The sequence below is a fragment of the Haemaphysalis longicornis genome, unplaced genomic scaffold (assembly GCF_048455015.1).
Source record: "Haemaphysalis longicornis isolate Haplotype H1 unplaced genomic scaffold, Haemaphysalis longicornis Haplotype H1 scaffold_12, whole genome shotgun sequence".
Lineage (NCBI taxonomy): Eukaryota > Metazoa > Arthropoda > Arachnida > Ixodida > Ixodidae > Haemaphysalis > Haemaphysalis longicornis.
Genome location: NW_027526225.1, coordinates 106,306,288 through 106,322,155, shown reverse-complemented (window position 1 = coordinate 106,322,155; position 15,868 = coordinate 106,306,288). Strand labels below are relative to the sequence as shown.

Sequence of the window (15,868 nt, the reverse complement as noted above, 5' to 3'; positions counted from 1 at the left end):
CACAGAAAAGAGTACATTGAATCTGTTCTGAGCTTGTCACCGGCACTCTAAAAGCGCTCTTCGCGCGAGTACTACGTGCTGATTTCAGCAGCCCAACATTAAGCCTTACCCAACTTTATTCCGGCAGGGCTCTTCCACTGAACATTTAGAACGCGTCCCGAAAAAGTGAAGACCACCAGCTCCGCTGTTTCCTCAGTCTTCGCATATCGATTGCGATGGTAGCCTTTATTTTTTTAAGCGAAGCTAAGTCCCAAGGCTCCACACGTCTTTGGAGCGCGAGGTGTTGTAAAACGAACGTGCAGGTCATACTGAGTAGCGCAAAAAGACAACACGCGAGAGAGCGGACACGCGCAGGCGCTACACTTCCAACTTCCAACTACCAAAGACTATCATCGTACATTTATACAAGCACCCAGACACGCACAAAAGACGTGCCAACATGTGTCTATTTGCATTTGTTGGTGCCTCGCCCCTATCCGGTGTAATATATTGCTGGAACAGATAGATCAGGCCTTGGACTGTTTTTAGCCCTCATTTTGTTTTAAATTTGGCGTAGCTATTTTTTTTAATTGTTTGTAGCATAAAGAGTTCAGGGATGCACTATGATTCGGTGGAATATGTGATCCGAGGCTGATCCGAGCACTTCGAAGCTGACGCCACGGAAGCGCTCTTCTCTATTGGCTTAAATGTCAAGTCCCGCCCATACGCCGCGTGCGGATTGGCGCATCGCGCGCAAGCCTCGTTCGCAGGAGCCTAGCGTGCCTCGAAAAGGGCGCATTTGATAAGTGCGTCTTTAGGAAGGTTTGTGAAGCGCAAGACGGCCTTTTCTCATTCTGGTCCTTTTCCAACACTTACGAAAGGATTGTGGCATAAGTTAAGTAAGCTTTCTGAATGCGGGGGTGAGATACGAAAAAAAAAATCGGAAGGCCAAGGAACTGTTGGAAGCACATCGCATAAGATTGAAGGGAAGCGATTGTGTTATTGAAACTCCGCTAATATTGTTCAACGCCGAGGTGCGGTTTCTAGACAAATTTCTTTGGTGACACATGTTGGCACGTCCATTGCGCAAGTCTGTTGGCACGTCCATTGCTTAAGTGTGCATGCTTGTATAAGTTTATAGTTCTTGCTAATAAGCGGTTAGAAGTGCTGCGCTTGTCCGTTTCCTCTTTCTACTGTTGTTGTTTTTTTGCGCCACTCAGTATGTTCTTAGACCACAACCAAGACACCCAACCACAAGTCCTCCTGAAGGTACTGTCGGCCGCAAAAGTTTGCAGGACGTGCAGCGCGTGGCGGAGCGGCGTCAATAATCATTGCTGCGCTATCTACCGCCACACAGCACGGGGTCGATGTTCAAGAAATTTGCGGGCCAGGCGCTCTTTGTTAATGCCTGTCCTTCCATTATTATCAAGTATCTATGGTCATTCGCTTCCCCGTGATGTCCAATCGATATTCGCGGCAGCCGCTGTGGCGCCGCGTGACCAACGCGGCGGGGCTGCTTCCACTGGTGCAAGGAAAGACGTAGCTCGTGGCTACCTTTTGCGCACGGGGATCAACTTTTGCCTCAAGATACGCAATCTACAAAGTCATGTGTCGGTCGAACAATAAATTACAGCCGAGCTATTAAATACTTCGCACTGCAGAAAACTGCGTGCGTCTACAATGTGCGTTGCGGCAAAGCCAACTTATTGTACTGTATTGTAATTATTGTTTCTTTCTGAAAACTAAGAAGCTGATTTTATATCTAGATAATTCCGTACATTCCTCTGTTATTTTCTATAGTTACATAGGACGCACATTTTCCTGCAGAGTCGTGCCAAAACGGGGTTGGGGGGGAAGGGGACGTCACCTTGTCAGGCTTTTGTTGACTTTTTGACCGCTCCCATCGACAGCTGTATAGTCATTCCTGTACATGTAGTCGGAATAAACTTTCAACTTCTGGTCGATGCTCTGTGTGTGTCTAAGGGATGACCACCGCCAACGCTCGAGAGAAATAAACCTTGCTCATATCTTTTGTCCAAACTCTGCGTCTCCTCTATGTCATGTTCTTAAAGGCATATTTGGTCACCAACCTTCACAGAGTGCAACGATTCATGATTTCTTTTCCCTTTTTCCGCTTACTGGTCAGCAGAAGGCGCTTCTCGGAGCCAGTCGGCAGAGGGTCTGGCATGCGCGTGCTGCTCGACCCCCGGAAGATCAAGAGTGAGCCAGCCGTCCTCGAAGAGAGTGGAGCACCGCTGGAGAAAAAGCGACGGCACAAGCAAGAAGCGCCCGCCGCCGCTCCGTATGTCGCAAGCACGCAACAACAACACCGTGAGTGTGACCCCACATGCTTCCACCCTGTACGCAGAGCAAAACTGAAGAGACATTTTACCGGGGTGATGTAAGCATAAAAGCCACTCATCCGCCGTCGTGGCTCAGGGGCTAAATCGTCGTGATGCTGAGCCGAGGGACGTGGGTTCGATTCCCGGCCACCGTGGCCTCTTTTCTGATGGACGCGAGAAGCGAAAACGCCCGTGTGTCGAGGTTTCGGCGCATGTGAAATACCCCTAGGGGGTCATAACTAATCCGGAGCCCTCCACAACGACGCGACTCATAGCTTGTGTAAATACAATCAATCAATCAATCAATCAATCAATCAATCAATCAATCAATCAATCAATCAATCAATCAATCAATCAATCAATCAATCAATCAATCAATCAATCAATCAATCAATCAATCAATCAATCAATCAATCAATCAATAAACCAATCAATAAACCAATCAATCAATCAATCAATCAATCAATCAATCAATCAATCAATCATTCAATCGATTAAACAATAATTTAACAAATTATACAAATAACCAATTAATTAACTAATCATTAAAATCGCGCTCAGCGTTGTGTATTCTATTAACTATACAATGCAACAAGTAGGCATTTGTGGGAGGCTGATAAATAGTGCAGCAATCTTGGAACATGCTTGCCTCTGCACACTCTCATAACTAAATGGTCTAATACAAAATAATCCATACCGCAGCCACCAACGTACAACGTATTCAGAAGAAACGAATATTAAAATTTTGATTTCCAAGCTTTTTAAAAGTAAAATATCACAGAAGATAATTATCAAAAATTCACTAATCTCTCTTCGTTTTCACGTTCATTTTGTGCGGCTGCTGCAGCCACTGCTGTAGCCACTCGCGATCTCAAGAGCCCGTTGCTATGACGACGACAAAGGCTATTTCGTCAGACTTAACAGCTGAAATATTGACCTTCTTTCTGAAAAACAAAAGCTGCTTTTCGAGTGAAACTTCCGGTGAGGTAAGAAAGGGGAAATTGAAGGCTAAATCAATGGCTTAGAACACGACAGCGCAACTAGAAATTAGCGATGAAGCTGTGATCGTTGCGAAGCCGGAGGGAAGGGCGCCACCATGTTGGTCAACCCTACGTTCCGAAGCAACGTAAGGCTATGTTATCACCCGCCGCGGTGGCTCAGTGGCTAAGGCGGTGCGCTGCTGAGCACGAGGTCGCGGGTTCGATTCCCGGCCGCGGCGGCCGCTTTTCTGATGGAGGCTAAAAGCATAAACGCCCGTGTGTACGAGATTTCGGCGCACGTTAAAGATCCCCAGGTGGTCGAAATTAATCCGGAGCCCTCCACTACGGCGCGCCTCATCGCCTGCGTTGCGTCGGCGCGTTAAACCCTACAATGAAGGCTATGTTATCACTACCGAAGCAAAAGCCATATCATTGTCTATTGACGTAAAAAAACGGCGTGTTACGCAGTTCGGTTGGCTGACACGTTAAATGAAGTCTTTCTTTAAAGTTATTCCGACTGTTGCGGCAACAGTCTGAACCTGGCGTAAAGACCGCAACATAAAAATTCGAAACTCACGTACGTGCTTGAGACGCACGGCGACCCTTTCCGTTCTGCGCATGCGCACTCGTCATCCGTGAAAGGTCTATACGTACAGTCTTTGTCAAAATTTTGTGGGCCACGGCGACCGTGGCCGGAGCAGGCGCGTGGCCGAGTAGGGGCGCTGCGGTTGCCGCTGACAGCTGGTTGCGGATAAAGAGAGCGAGGGGAACTTTTGCTCTTCCTTTTGTAGTGTGTCCGGCGCGACAAGAGCTGCGCAAAGTGCCTGCGCTGAAGCGAAGTGCACCTGCTCTGAGAAACCGGCCTCGCTGCCCTTATCGCGCTACGAAAGGAAGCGAGAAAGTTCCCCTCACTCTCTTTAGCCGCGTAACCAGCCGGCAGTGGCAAGCGCAGCGCCCCTGCTCGGCTGCGCGCTTGCTCCGGCCACCGTCGCCGTGGCCCACAAAATTTTGACAAAGGCTGTACGTGAAGCTTCTTCGTACGTGAAACTAAAACTGACTGTTATTGCGTCCTTTTTCACTTTACGCCATTAGTACCCAGAATGTCTTCCGATTGGATCATTCGGGATCTAATCGGAAAGCGTGGATTCTGTCCTCACTTCCGACGGGTGTTTTTGTTCACTTCCTTTCCTATATAAATTTAGAAATAATGCTAATTTTCCAATCGTCGTAAAAAGTAAAGCCTAACCATTCCCCTTTGCGTCCCTTGGCATTGTAGCCTGCCAGCTGGCCGGGCTAAAGCGAAGGGGCTGACCCGCTCTAGCTCGGCCGTGATAAAGCATGGCGTGCTTGTGACGTGTGCAGCTCTCAGTGACGTCAACACGTGGGCGTGGTTTTTTGGCGCTTTCAGCCGCCGAGCTCCAGATGCGCGCATCTTGAGAACTGAAGTCCTCAGCCCGTAGTTCTGAGGGCAATTGCATTTTTCGCAAATCTAACTGCGGATATCGGGTTGACTGATGATCCACCTACAATTTCCACATTACAATCACGCGGCAATATTAAAAAAAAGTTAATTAACAAGTACTAGTTAATTGTTACCCTAAATAACAATTGGACCTCGTTTTATTGCGCCCACCACGTCCCCTGATCACTTCGCGCAAGAAAAATATTTTACCTCCGAACGCCTATTTTTACAATTACTTAATCATTCATATTACCATTACTTAAATTACTCATATTACCGGAATTCGGTTCATATATATGTATATGTATACAGGGTGTTTACCCTGTATATATATACATATATATGAAATGAATTCCGGCAATATGAGGTTCGCATGTGCAACGCCGCAGGCCGATCAACAAGGGCCAGCAGGGCAGACGCCAGGGACGACGTCTCAAAAAGACCCGAGCCTTGTCTGATCCCGTACCTGTGTCCCGTGCTGGTCGCTGTGACCTCCTTCGTATTTCTGTTCACGGCGTCGCCCTTGCTCAAGTCGAGGCTGATGGGCGACCGCAAGTCGGGAGAATACCCCTCCACCTGCCGCACCGAAGGCTGCGCCCTGATCGACTCCGAAATGAAGCTCCTGGTGCGCTTGGACCTCGACCCGTGCCAGGACTACTACCACTACGTGTGCGGTCGCTGGACGGGCGCCAAGGACCGGTACTCGTCCTTCGTCAACGACCAGAGGTCGTCTACCAAGGCTGCCGTGGTGGCCCACCTGAAAAGGCTGTTGACGACGGTAAGTGACGTTCCATTTCGTCGGAAGTACAGTACCGGCACTTCCTACAAAAAAGGGCCCATCTCCCCGCGAGGGGGACTCGAGTAAATGCGTCGCATAGGGGGTGGGTGTATTGCGTTAACGTTTTGTGTTTGGGGAGTTGGTGGTAGTGAATGCGTTGTATCAGCAGCTTCTTGACGTAGTTTGAATGAGTCAAGGATATAAGGCGCGTTCGTAGCCTTTCATTCTGTGTCGGTTTTGACGTCCTCGGCCGCCACGTCCGCTTTTCGGAAGGGGGCGAAAAGCAAAGACCCGCGTGTATCGAGATTTCGACGCTCGTTAGAGGTACCCAGGTGGCCTCCGGAGCCCTCTACTACGGCACGCCTCAAAGCCTTGGTTTAGCTCCAGCGAGTTAAACCCCAGAATCAAAAAGTTGATGATGACATCCAGGTTTAGGTTTGACAATGCACGACGCGATAGTGTTTGTTCGGCATCGACGATGCGTATTGAAACGGAGTTGCTGCATTTATAATGTATGCTTTCCAAGCCCTGATGTTCAGTGAAAAGAGCGAAACTAGCAGCAACGGTTTTTCTTCGCAGTGGCACAAGAAAGACAGAGCTCACCATCTGCACTTGTGTAGCCATTTATGCCGGTTTGAAATGTTGGGGCTACGGGGTGACGGCCGAGAAAGTGACAGTGGGAGTGTTTCAAAGTTTTATTCTGTAGCATTGTGTGTTGTCTGATCGTTGGTTTTCTCGCTTAAAGGGAGGGCGAGAGAAGATCTTCATCATGTAAGATACAGTTGCAGTTCGGGAAATGGGGTTACATAAACAGTAGGGCGACCAAGGATGGAGCCCCGATTGGAGGGCCCCAGATTCAGAGGCTCTTTTTTTTTTGCTCCTAATTGAGCTGACGCTCAACTGGTGGCGAGGAGGTCAGGGCTGGCTACCGTGTTTCGATGAAAGTGGAACGAGCAATGCTTCAATTGTTATTCCCTGAGCATATCGATAAATATGGCCAGGTTGCGCGGAACAGGTTGGAAGTCTCCCGTATTTAGCAGTTTTATGGTAATGTCGGGCGTTCCTTACAAAATATCCTCTCGTCCAGCAGGTCCTGCGGGCGCTCGTAAGGCATGAGACTCGCGAGTCGGCAACGGCGAGCTCACGTCTCGGATGAGTAGCCACCAGGACGACGCCGAGGCCCGCGTCGCGGCGCGTAAAAACGTCGTTCTGCCAGCCTAAATAAAGTTTTTTCAATCAATCAATCAATCAATCAATCAATCAATCAATCAATCAATCAATCAATCAATCAATCAATCAATCAATCAATCAATCAATCAATCAATCAATCAATCAATCAATCAATCAATCGATCAATCAATCAATCAATCAATCAATCAATCAATCAATCAATCAATCTCATCTAGATTTGTGGATGTATGCGTTGGCTTCTATCCTGCGTAGGGCTTGCAATTCTATGGCGCTAAGATCCCTATTTGCATGGGGAAGCATGGTGTCCCTGGAAGTAGGATAAGAAGACGCTCTCCATTTATGTCAGTTGGCATGTTTTTTTCTCGGCTGCGGCAGAACTTTCCATACTGTCATGTCCGGATGTCAGTGCGATGTGAACGGTCATCATTATGGACGGAAGAATCTTATTCAAGCTTTGTACTCTGCCTACAGGCGAAAGTGCGATTGCCTTCTGAGGGTTAACATTGATGTTTAAGCTGATATTTGGTAGTTCTCATTGGCGGATCGCCGACGTTTGCGGTGGTGGAGAGAGGTGATAGGTTGAGGTCTGCCTTATATGCTGCACAGATGACGGTGTTTGTTTTATTCAGTGTCTCTAAATTTATGGAATGGTACGCTTTGCGATATCCGTCGCGTGATGACTGCCTATTAGTCATGTCGTTTGTTGTGATTGATTGATTGTAGGGTTTAACGCGCCGACGCTGCACGGGTGATGAGGCGCGCCTAGTGGAGGGCCCCGGATTAATTTTGTCCCTCTGGGGATCTTTAACATGCGGCGAAATCTCGAACACACGAACTTTTTTCGCTATTCGCCTCCAGCAGAAAAGCGGCCGCCGCGGCCAGGAGTCGAACCCGCCCGTTTCGCTCGTTTTTCTATTTCTGTAGCTTTCCTCTCGGTTAGGTGTATTACAAAGTGTGGCAAATGGGTAGAAGTTTTGTATGTTTTACTGATTGTGAGATCGCCTCTGCCACTTCTCTGTACGGCCATACCGAGGATTTTTCGTGAACGTCATTTTAGTAGACATCTTGACCAACCAATTTTCGGGGTGATTTTTAAAGTGGCCGCGCGAGGCTATACATTCTGCGAGGAAGTCACCGCTGCGAGGTTGTTGCACAGAGCTCGCAGCGGTGACAGGGCGGGGAGAAATGTGAAGAGGAATTCAAAAATTGGCTAATTACACGCACTATGCACTTTTTTATATCTCATTTAGACACATTGTACTCAAATTGTGGTCTTAATCTGGGTTTTGCTTCGTTTTTAAAGCTTGACGTGCATCTTTTTCCCCGTATTCTGGTTTAGGTTTCGCAATGTTGGCGCGGGCTTCAGTTCAGGTTAGAGTTCCTGTATATTGCTCAGTTCAGGTTAGAGTTCCTGTATATTACTCCCCCAGGGGAGCAACATACAGGATCTCTAATTTCGGTGGCAGGGGCACTTTGGGGTGATTGCGTAAGTTGCGGGAGCGCTGGGCACCGTATCTGTCGAGGATGCGAACGCCGACGAGACGTAGAACTATATTTAATGCGCATGCGCCCCACCTGCTGAAATCACTCATCTTTCCTTTCTCTCGCCCGTAGTATCATTCTCCTCCTTTCCACATTCCAGTTGCCGCTCCGCCGTACTCGAGGTTCGGCGAGCCCTCGTATCCCGCTGCACCAGTAGTAGTTTCCTGTCGGCAACGATGACGTACTTCCGCGGACACTTGATGAGCACGCTGACAGTGGACGGCTAGGAGGCACGGGGACATCGAAAAAAATTGGGTCCATCTCCCCGCGAGGGGGACTCGAGTAAATGCGTCGCATAGGGGGTGGATGTATTGTGTTAACGTTTAGTGTTTGGGGAGTTGGTGGTAGTGAATGCTTTGTATCAGCAGCTTCTTGACGTAGTTTGAATGAGTCAAGGATATAGGGCGCGTTCGTAGCCTCCCATTCTGCGTCGGCTTTGTGGCGCAGTGGGTAGAGCACCATGTACATTGCTTTCCTCCCGCAGGGTCGAGGGATCGAAACCAGGCGCCGGATAGTATTTTTTATATAGTGTAGGGGGAGGGGTGCGGACTACGACTTCGGACGTCAACGCGGGTGACATCATGAGTTACTGAAATGCTCTGCATTTAAAAAATTGGCTCCAGTACACGGAGTGATGGTGATTGGAAAGCAAAGCTGTAAACGACACATACAACAATTTCCCATGCGGCGTCACTTGAAGCCACACACGGGGCTCTACAAATACTGAAACCAGATATTCGGCCTGCCCTTACCTAAAATTCGCAACGGCGGCGTACCGTACGCAGAAGCGTCGGCCACGGCCGGGCTAGAGCGGCGGACGCCGCCGCAGTAGCCCGGACGTGAGTCAGCAGAAAGAAAAATTGGCCGCGTATCTGCTCCTTTCGTTGCAAATGCCGTCAAAAGACGATAGTCTTTCTTTATCGGCTTTTGCGAAGTAAATGCCTCCCTTCGCTTTCCCGCTCACCTCTAATGTTGTTCCTCTTGCGTCGCGCTCCTCCCAATGTAAAGACGCCAAAGGTTTGCTTAAATCATTTTAAATTTCCCGCGTTCCACTGCTCCAAACCGGGTGTCTCGATGCGAACGCTGCCGTACGGCGAAGACGCGCGTTAATCGAGGCGCCCTACTTCAACGTATAGAACCGCGTTTCCCTACTCCACGTGCGTTGCAAGCAGAACGTGGAACCTATCTAGTGGAACCTTTCGTAACTCTTGCCACTTGATTTCTTCAAATGCCGCCAGAAGCTATATGGCGCGGGCGACAGCAGGCGACGGCGGAGTGATATTTTTTTTCTTCAGTTGATGAAGTATTTAATCTCGCCAAAATCAAACATGTACGATTTTTTATAAAGGAACGCTGCAAATATCACTTCTGTATTAATTTATTGTCTTATATATGCGTAATGTCTTGTTGTTCTTCAACAATATTGACAAGTATGAACATTACACCGGACTTAGAGGGGCATATTTAGCTGTGACTATATAAGACTACTGCGGAGGCATTGTTTTATTTTGGCCGGGTGGCTGAATCGAGTCACAGACAGACAGACGGACAGACAGACATACAGACAGACCAAAATTTCTGGGTTTAAGTAGCCCAAGAAAGGCTATCGTCTTTAAAAACGGCGACGAGCGTCATTCGAAGGGTGAGACAGTGGCACGTAACTGTCCCGATGTGCCAGCTCGGGGCTACATCACCACGCGACACAAGCGCAGACACGGAAACTATTCGGCATGTGAATTTAGAGATTACCATTTATACCGATCTAAACTAGTTACTTTAGTAAGACTGAGAATTGCGAAAAAGCTGAGGGAACACTTATAATCGCTATTTAGCAGAACCAGTTGCTACTTTCGCCTTTTGTAATGCCACTTAAAACACAACCGAATATGTATTCACCCTTTTGGAAAACGGAGTCCCATTCACGGCAAGCAGTGCACAAAAGGTAGTGTCTGTTTACCGGCCAGGTGTCTGTAGGTGGTCCCTGCATTTTTGTTTTCGTGCCGTGCAAAGAAATTTCAAACGTATCTTTGCCGTACGACTACTTAATTCCGTCGTGTCCGGGTTACCCAGGAGGTTCTGTCGAACAATTTAATCAAGCCGTGAGAAGAAAGCGCGCAATGGACGCGAAGCTGAGTCTAAACAGGCCCAAAACAATCGTCGCTGAAGCAGACGACAAAGCCGGGTCGCGCCGGTGCGCCCGCCGGCGTGAGTGCACGGGGAACACTGAGTAAATTCACCGCGCCATATACATTGTGCTTCGTGAGTGACAACCGTCCTTCCCTCCGCAGCCGCGACAGGGAGTTTCTTGTCCCGCACGGCACGAAAGAACCGTTGGCTGGTAAAGGTAGAGAACTTTGCTTTAAACTGAGCCCAATAACGCTGTCGCGTTAATAAATATTTCTGCACGGCAAAAAGCATCGATTCAGTAATAGGGTGCCCACTGGGTCCAAAGGAATCAAAGATATACCGAACCAATGTTGTTTTACGAAATACGTACAAGTATAGATTTAGAAGACTTTTAAATCAACATCACTCAACTTAAAAACAGAGGGATAACATGTACTGTTGCGGGGGCTGGAATCCGGGCCGTAGAACCATAAACTCTACCTGAAAGCCACAAAATTCGCCCGAAGACTTCTTTTTAGCATTTGATCACAAGAACGTCGCCGGTGCCGAAAGCGGACCAATAGATGGTGCTAGGCGCTTTCTGTTCTGCATGTTTTAGGAAAAGGAATATTGCGTCCCATTCCGCAAACATCCCCCTGTCAAGAGCTTCGCCTGCAGTAAAAGGTCAGTTGCTCTCTAGCAACCCGCCCAGCGACTTGGCAGCGCCCGGAGGTGCACAAACGCAGAGTGGCCAGGCAAAAAAAAAAAAAGAAACATTGGACAACTTTCGTATTTGTGATGCGACGACTGAGGAAACAGGAGAGATGATGGTCTTCGCTAGCTTTAACTTCGATTTTCTTAGATCTGCCCCTTTCTTAAGAGAAATATGATGAAAAATCGCAGCTTTCTTCATGCAAACAGTTAATACAAAGCCCACTATCCACTTTCCTCAAGTCCAATATCCAAACTGCCGAAGTTGCGAAGCCAACGTTCACTTCAACTCGGTCAAAGTCCCGCCAACGTCCGCGCTACGAACCCAAAGAAAGTGCAGTGCGCCCCGAACGCGATGGTATATAGCGCAATCGGACAGACGCCGGTTTCATAACGCGAGGAACCCAAGTTCGATTCCGACGAAGCGTTTTAAGTGCGATGCACTTTATAAGCGACCCCAAACCATCCACCGCCGGCGGCGTCGGCGTCCGCAGCCCTGCTCTCCCTAGCAACGGCGCAGAGCGGAGAGGAGCGTCGGTAGCAACGGCGCAGTGACGTCACTCACCACGTGACGCCACGCCCTCACCGCTTCCTCGCGGCGCGGCGGTGTGTGCCGCGCGCATCCCTCTCCTCACCCGCGCCGTGACGTCACGCACCACCTCCTCTCCCGGCAGCTGCCGTGCGCCGCTGCGCGCGTCCCCCTCCCCCTTCGCTCGCTCCTCCTCTCTCCTCGCTGGCTGCAGCTGCGATCGCACCCCTCTCTCTCGCGCGCCCGCCTTCTCTCTCAGCCACCTGGCTCGGCGCGCTCAGCGCGGCGTACCCCCCTTTATATGCAGCGATAAACCGCCAGACCTCCGTGGGTCGGCTCGCGCGCGCTCTCTCGCTAGTCTCCTGCTCGCTCTGCTCCAGTTTAGACCGTTCGCTGGCTGGGCGCCTCTCAAGGCGATGTCAGAATTACTACGCCGTGTACTCTCGGCGCAAGAAATGCATTCGCACTTCCTCACGATTCCCTTCGGGGAGGTGGGGGCAATTTTTTGACAGACGATAATCTTTCTTGCGCTACTTAAACTCAGAAATTTTGATCTGTCTGTATGTCTGTTTGCCTGTCTGTCTGTCTGTCTGTGACTCGATTCAGCCACCCAGCCTAGTAGAAACAAAATCTGCGCAATAGTCTTATATACTCAAAGCCAAATGTGAACGTCAAAGTCCGGTTTATATGTTCTTACTTGTCATCATTGTTGAACAAGAAGAAGACATTACGCAAATATAAGAGAGAAAATTTAATACAGAAGTGATATTTTCAGCGTTCCTTTATAAAAAAATCATGGATGCTTGATTTTTTTGCCAAATGATATACCTACATCCACTGCAGAAAAAAAAAATCACTCTCGCCTGCTGTCGCCCGCGCCACTATAGTTTCTGGCGGCATTTTAAGAATTCAAGCGGTAGCAGTTACGAAAAATTCCACTAGATAGGTTCCACGTTGTGCTTAAAACGCCCGTGGACTTGGACAACGCGGCTCTATAAACGTTGAAGTAGGGCGCCTCTATTCACGCGCGTCCTACCCGTACAGCAGCGCTGGCGTCGAGGCACCCGGCCTGGAGCAGTGGAACGCGGTAAATTTAAATTGTCTTGAGCCACCCTGTAGCGTGTTTACCTTGAGTGTAGCGCGACGCAAGAGGGACAATATGAGAGGTGAAGGGGAAAGCGAAGGGAGCCATTTACTTGGCAAATGTCGACAACGACTATCCTAAATGCCTGCAGAACGTAGACAACCAAGACATCCTATACTTAGACTAGGCGGTCGCAGAGTATACCTCCGCGAGAAATCGCTGCTCTATATCGATCAGATAATTGGCAAACTTGCTCGAAAGATTTTTCTCTCTTTCCCGGTCTAGGAGTTCTGCAACCGCTAGTATTATGTAATTACAGTGGTGTAGCGGCTATTGGACGGCTTTTCTTGAGGTGCAGCAATGAACGCATTCGATAGCCACTTAAAAAAGCCACACAAGCAAACCAAGAACGGAAGGTGTATCAGCTGCGACGAGGAAATCACTCAGTGCCGCTCTGGCTTTTGTGATGCCTTCGCAGTGCTTCCAGACGCGAAGGAAAAAGGGAAAGCGTTTATCGAAAGTGTTGCAGAGTATCTTTGCTACATGGCTAAAGTTACGGGAAACACGAGCGTATATTCTACACCAGTTTTAGCAACTGGCAGCCCTCTATATCATGACACAGAAGAAAGGGTGCCTTGTTTGATTATGTGCAAAATTATGCGCTCTCAAAAAGCGGCAACACGACAGTCCTTTTCAAGCACAACTGGGACCGTAACAATCTTTCTCACGCAGGGGCATGGCCCGGACGTCATAACAGCCTCCATGGTTTCGGTCTACAACAGCTGCGCGGAGCACTTGGCGACGCGCAAGTCCCTCGAGTCCATCACCGACGAAGTCCTGAACGCCCTCGACATCCGCCTGCCCCTATGGCGCGTCACCACGGTCGCCGGACTTTTTCCGCGGCTGGTTGAGTTTTCACTGCTCTACAAACTGCACTCCGTCTTTTCTCTCTCCCTCGACTATCCCTCGTGGCTACTGCGGCTGGGCACCGGAAAGGTGGGGAGGAACATTTCTGCAACCGTGTACACTCTCGACAAGCTCTACGCCTACTTTGAGACCATGGTAAGAACGCTAAGCAAGGCTCCAGCAGCCCAGGAACTTCTGCGTGAACTGGTTAAGCTCGACGAGAGCATCCACGAAGCGACGAAGTTCGCGGAAAAGGTGGAAACAACTCTCGCTGTTAGCCAACTTAAACTTCGAGGAGTCCCAGATGTATTGTGGGTGACGTCGGTGAACCGAGTCTTTCTTCAGAGGTCAGATATGTCTTCCGCAACACTGGTCGTCGTCAAAGACATCAAGAGTATCCGCAACGCCTTTGTAGCGCTGTCGGAAAGCGTCGTGGAAGTGGTGGGAACGTACCTCGTTATCCTGGTCACGTCTGAAGTCATTCGATACGAGTATTACGAACGGTACGCCGAAGTCCAACAACGAACCGAATGGATGTTCGTCGTCTGCACGGAGCTTCTAAGCAGTCTTTTCCCCAAACACTACGCAATGTTGGAAGCGAAGGCCTTGCCACGGGATTCGCTCAGGGACTCGAGACGTCGGCTTTTGGAGGAGGCCAAAAAACACCTTACTGCCTACTTAAACGACAGTAGGGCGCTGGACATCCCCACAAAAGAAAGAGTGATTGAACAGGTTCGCCAAATAGGCATTGTAAGTTTTCAACCAGATCCCGTGCAAGACGTGTCAGAAGACCACTTCAACGTTTCCGATAGTTACATCGTGAACTTATTTATCTCAAAACGTAACGAAGCCATGGAGCCTGCTACCAATGAGTCTCTTCGGCGTAGACACTGGCGGTCATTGGCTCGGATGCAGTGGCGTGGTTCTTTCAGCTACGTTAGCAGCTTCGGCGGCATAGTTGTCGCTTGTCAGAACCTGGTACCCATCCCGTTATTTGCCTCGACGATCTCTCGAGACGTCTTCGGGTACACTCTCGTCTTGTCCCGATTCGTGCGGGAGTTGCTCGTCGCACTCCCACCAGCCGTGACGAATGCCGACGACGTCTGCCCGTTCGTAGGGGACAGCAGACTGGCTACCTTCGACGAGCACCTACGAGTCGAGCTTCTCAGGGACGTCAAGGCGGCCGTAGTCGCCTACCGGGCGTACAGGAAACGGAAGAAGTACTGGGACCGCGTCGCAGCCGGCGGCCACGTCAGTTTCGACCGCAATTTTTTCCAGGCCTTCTGTGTCCAGTTCTGCAGCCACCCGGTGCTTGAGCAGAAGCCGTTCACACTGCGCATGCGCGACAGGTGCCAGGTGTCCGTGCGTTCTCTCCCCGAGTTTTGGAAAGCCTACGACTGTCCCGACGCCGAACGCAGTCGGTGGGCGTCGAGGCAGTGCTCACTGACGAATCGAACACTTCGGAGCTAAGAAACGAACAGTGTACGAATTCTTGAACTTCTTTAGCATTTTGGGCTTGTGCTTAAATAAAAAGCTTGTAATATGTACTTGAGAATAGCCCAAAACCATCTCCCAGGTGTTCTCTGGAAGTGCATGAACTAGTCTTTATTCAAAACATTCTGAACTATGAGCGACTATTCTTGAAGACAAAACCCGTGACGAGTATATTGTTGAAATGGAGTAAACACATTCTTTGCATTTTCCAAGTAACGCCGCAAGGGACATCATGGTTTTTACACACCAAGTAACGCTAACTACACCTATTAGAAAACTCGTAATGCGAAGGTACCGCTTAAAACCCTAGTCAAGACACTGCTTATTAAATAGACGTTTAAAAGTCGGGGCCAATGTGAAGGGAAAGCACGGAGATGAGGATGGCGTGAAAATGGTGCCGATGTGAACGAGACTAACGTAGAGAAATTTTCAGGCCAGCACCGGGGTGCGTTGAGGTTTCTGAAAGGAATGCGCTGGACCAGCCGGGGTAACTAAACAAACAGATCGTGCTTGACAGTATGGCGTGCTCTTAAATAGCCTAATTTAAGTAAACTGTTTATTCTGCTGATGCCCCTCTAATGGTCACTGGATTGTCTCACACGGACGTCACTTTAATTTGGCATTTCACCACAAAAGCGGGAATTCTGGTGCTGCACAACCGAAATCATTGTATGCGGTAAACTGAATATCTTCATTGTGCAAGTGACGTGTCTTTTCCTCGGCTCCGTGTTTCGACGCGATTTCTTGCAGTTTCTACGTTCCCA

At 49.2% G+C, this 15,868-nt stretch overlaps 1 protein-coding gene across 1 annotated transcript; it reads left to right on the top strand.

The window, feature by feature from the left end:
* The first annotated feature begins 2,165 nt into the window (after positions 1-2,165).
* On the top strand, positions 2,166-15,080 carry LOC144161766 (uncharacterized). The gene is made up of 3 exons (XM_077692367.1): positions 2,166-2,310; positions 5,153-5,541; positions 13,437-15,080. Exons 1-3 carry the CDS (start codon positions 2,166-2,168, stop codon positions 15,078-15,080), a joined length of 2,178 nt encoding a protein of 725 aa, XP_077548493.1.
* The last annotated feature ends 788 nt before the right edge of the window (positions 15,081-15,868 follow it).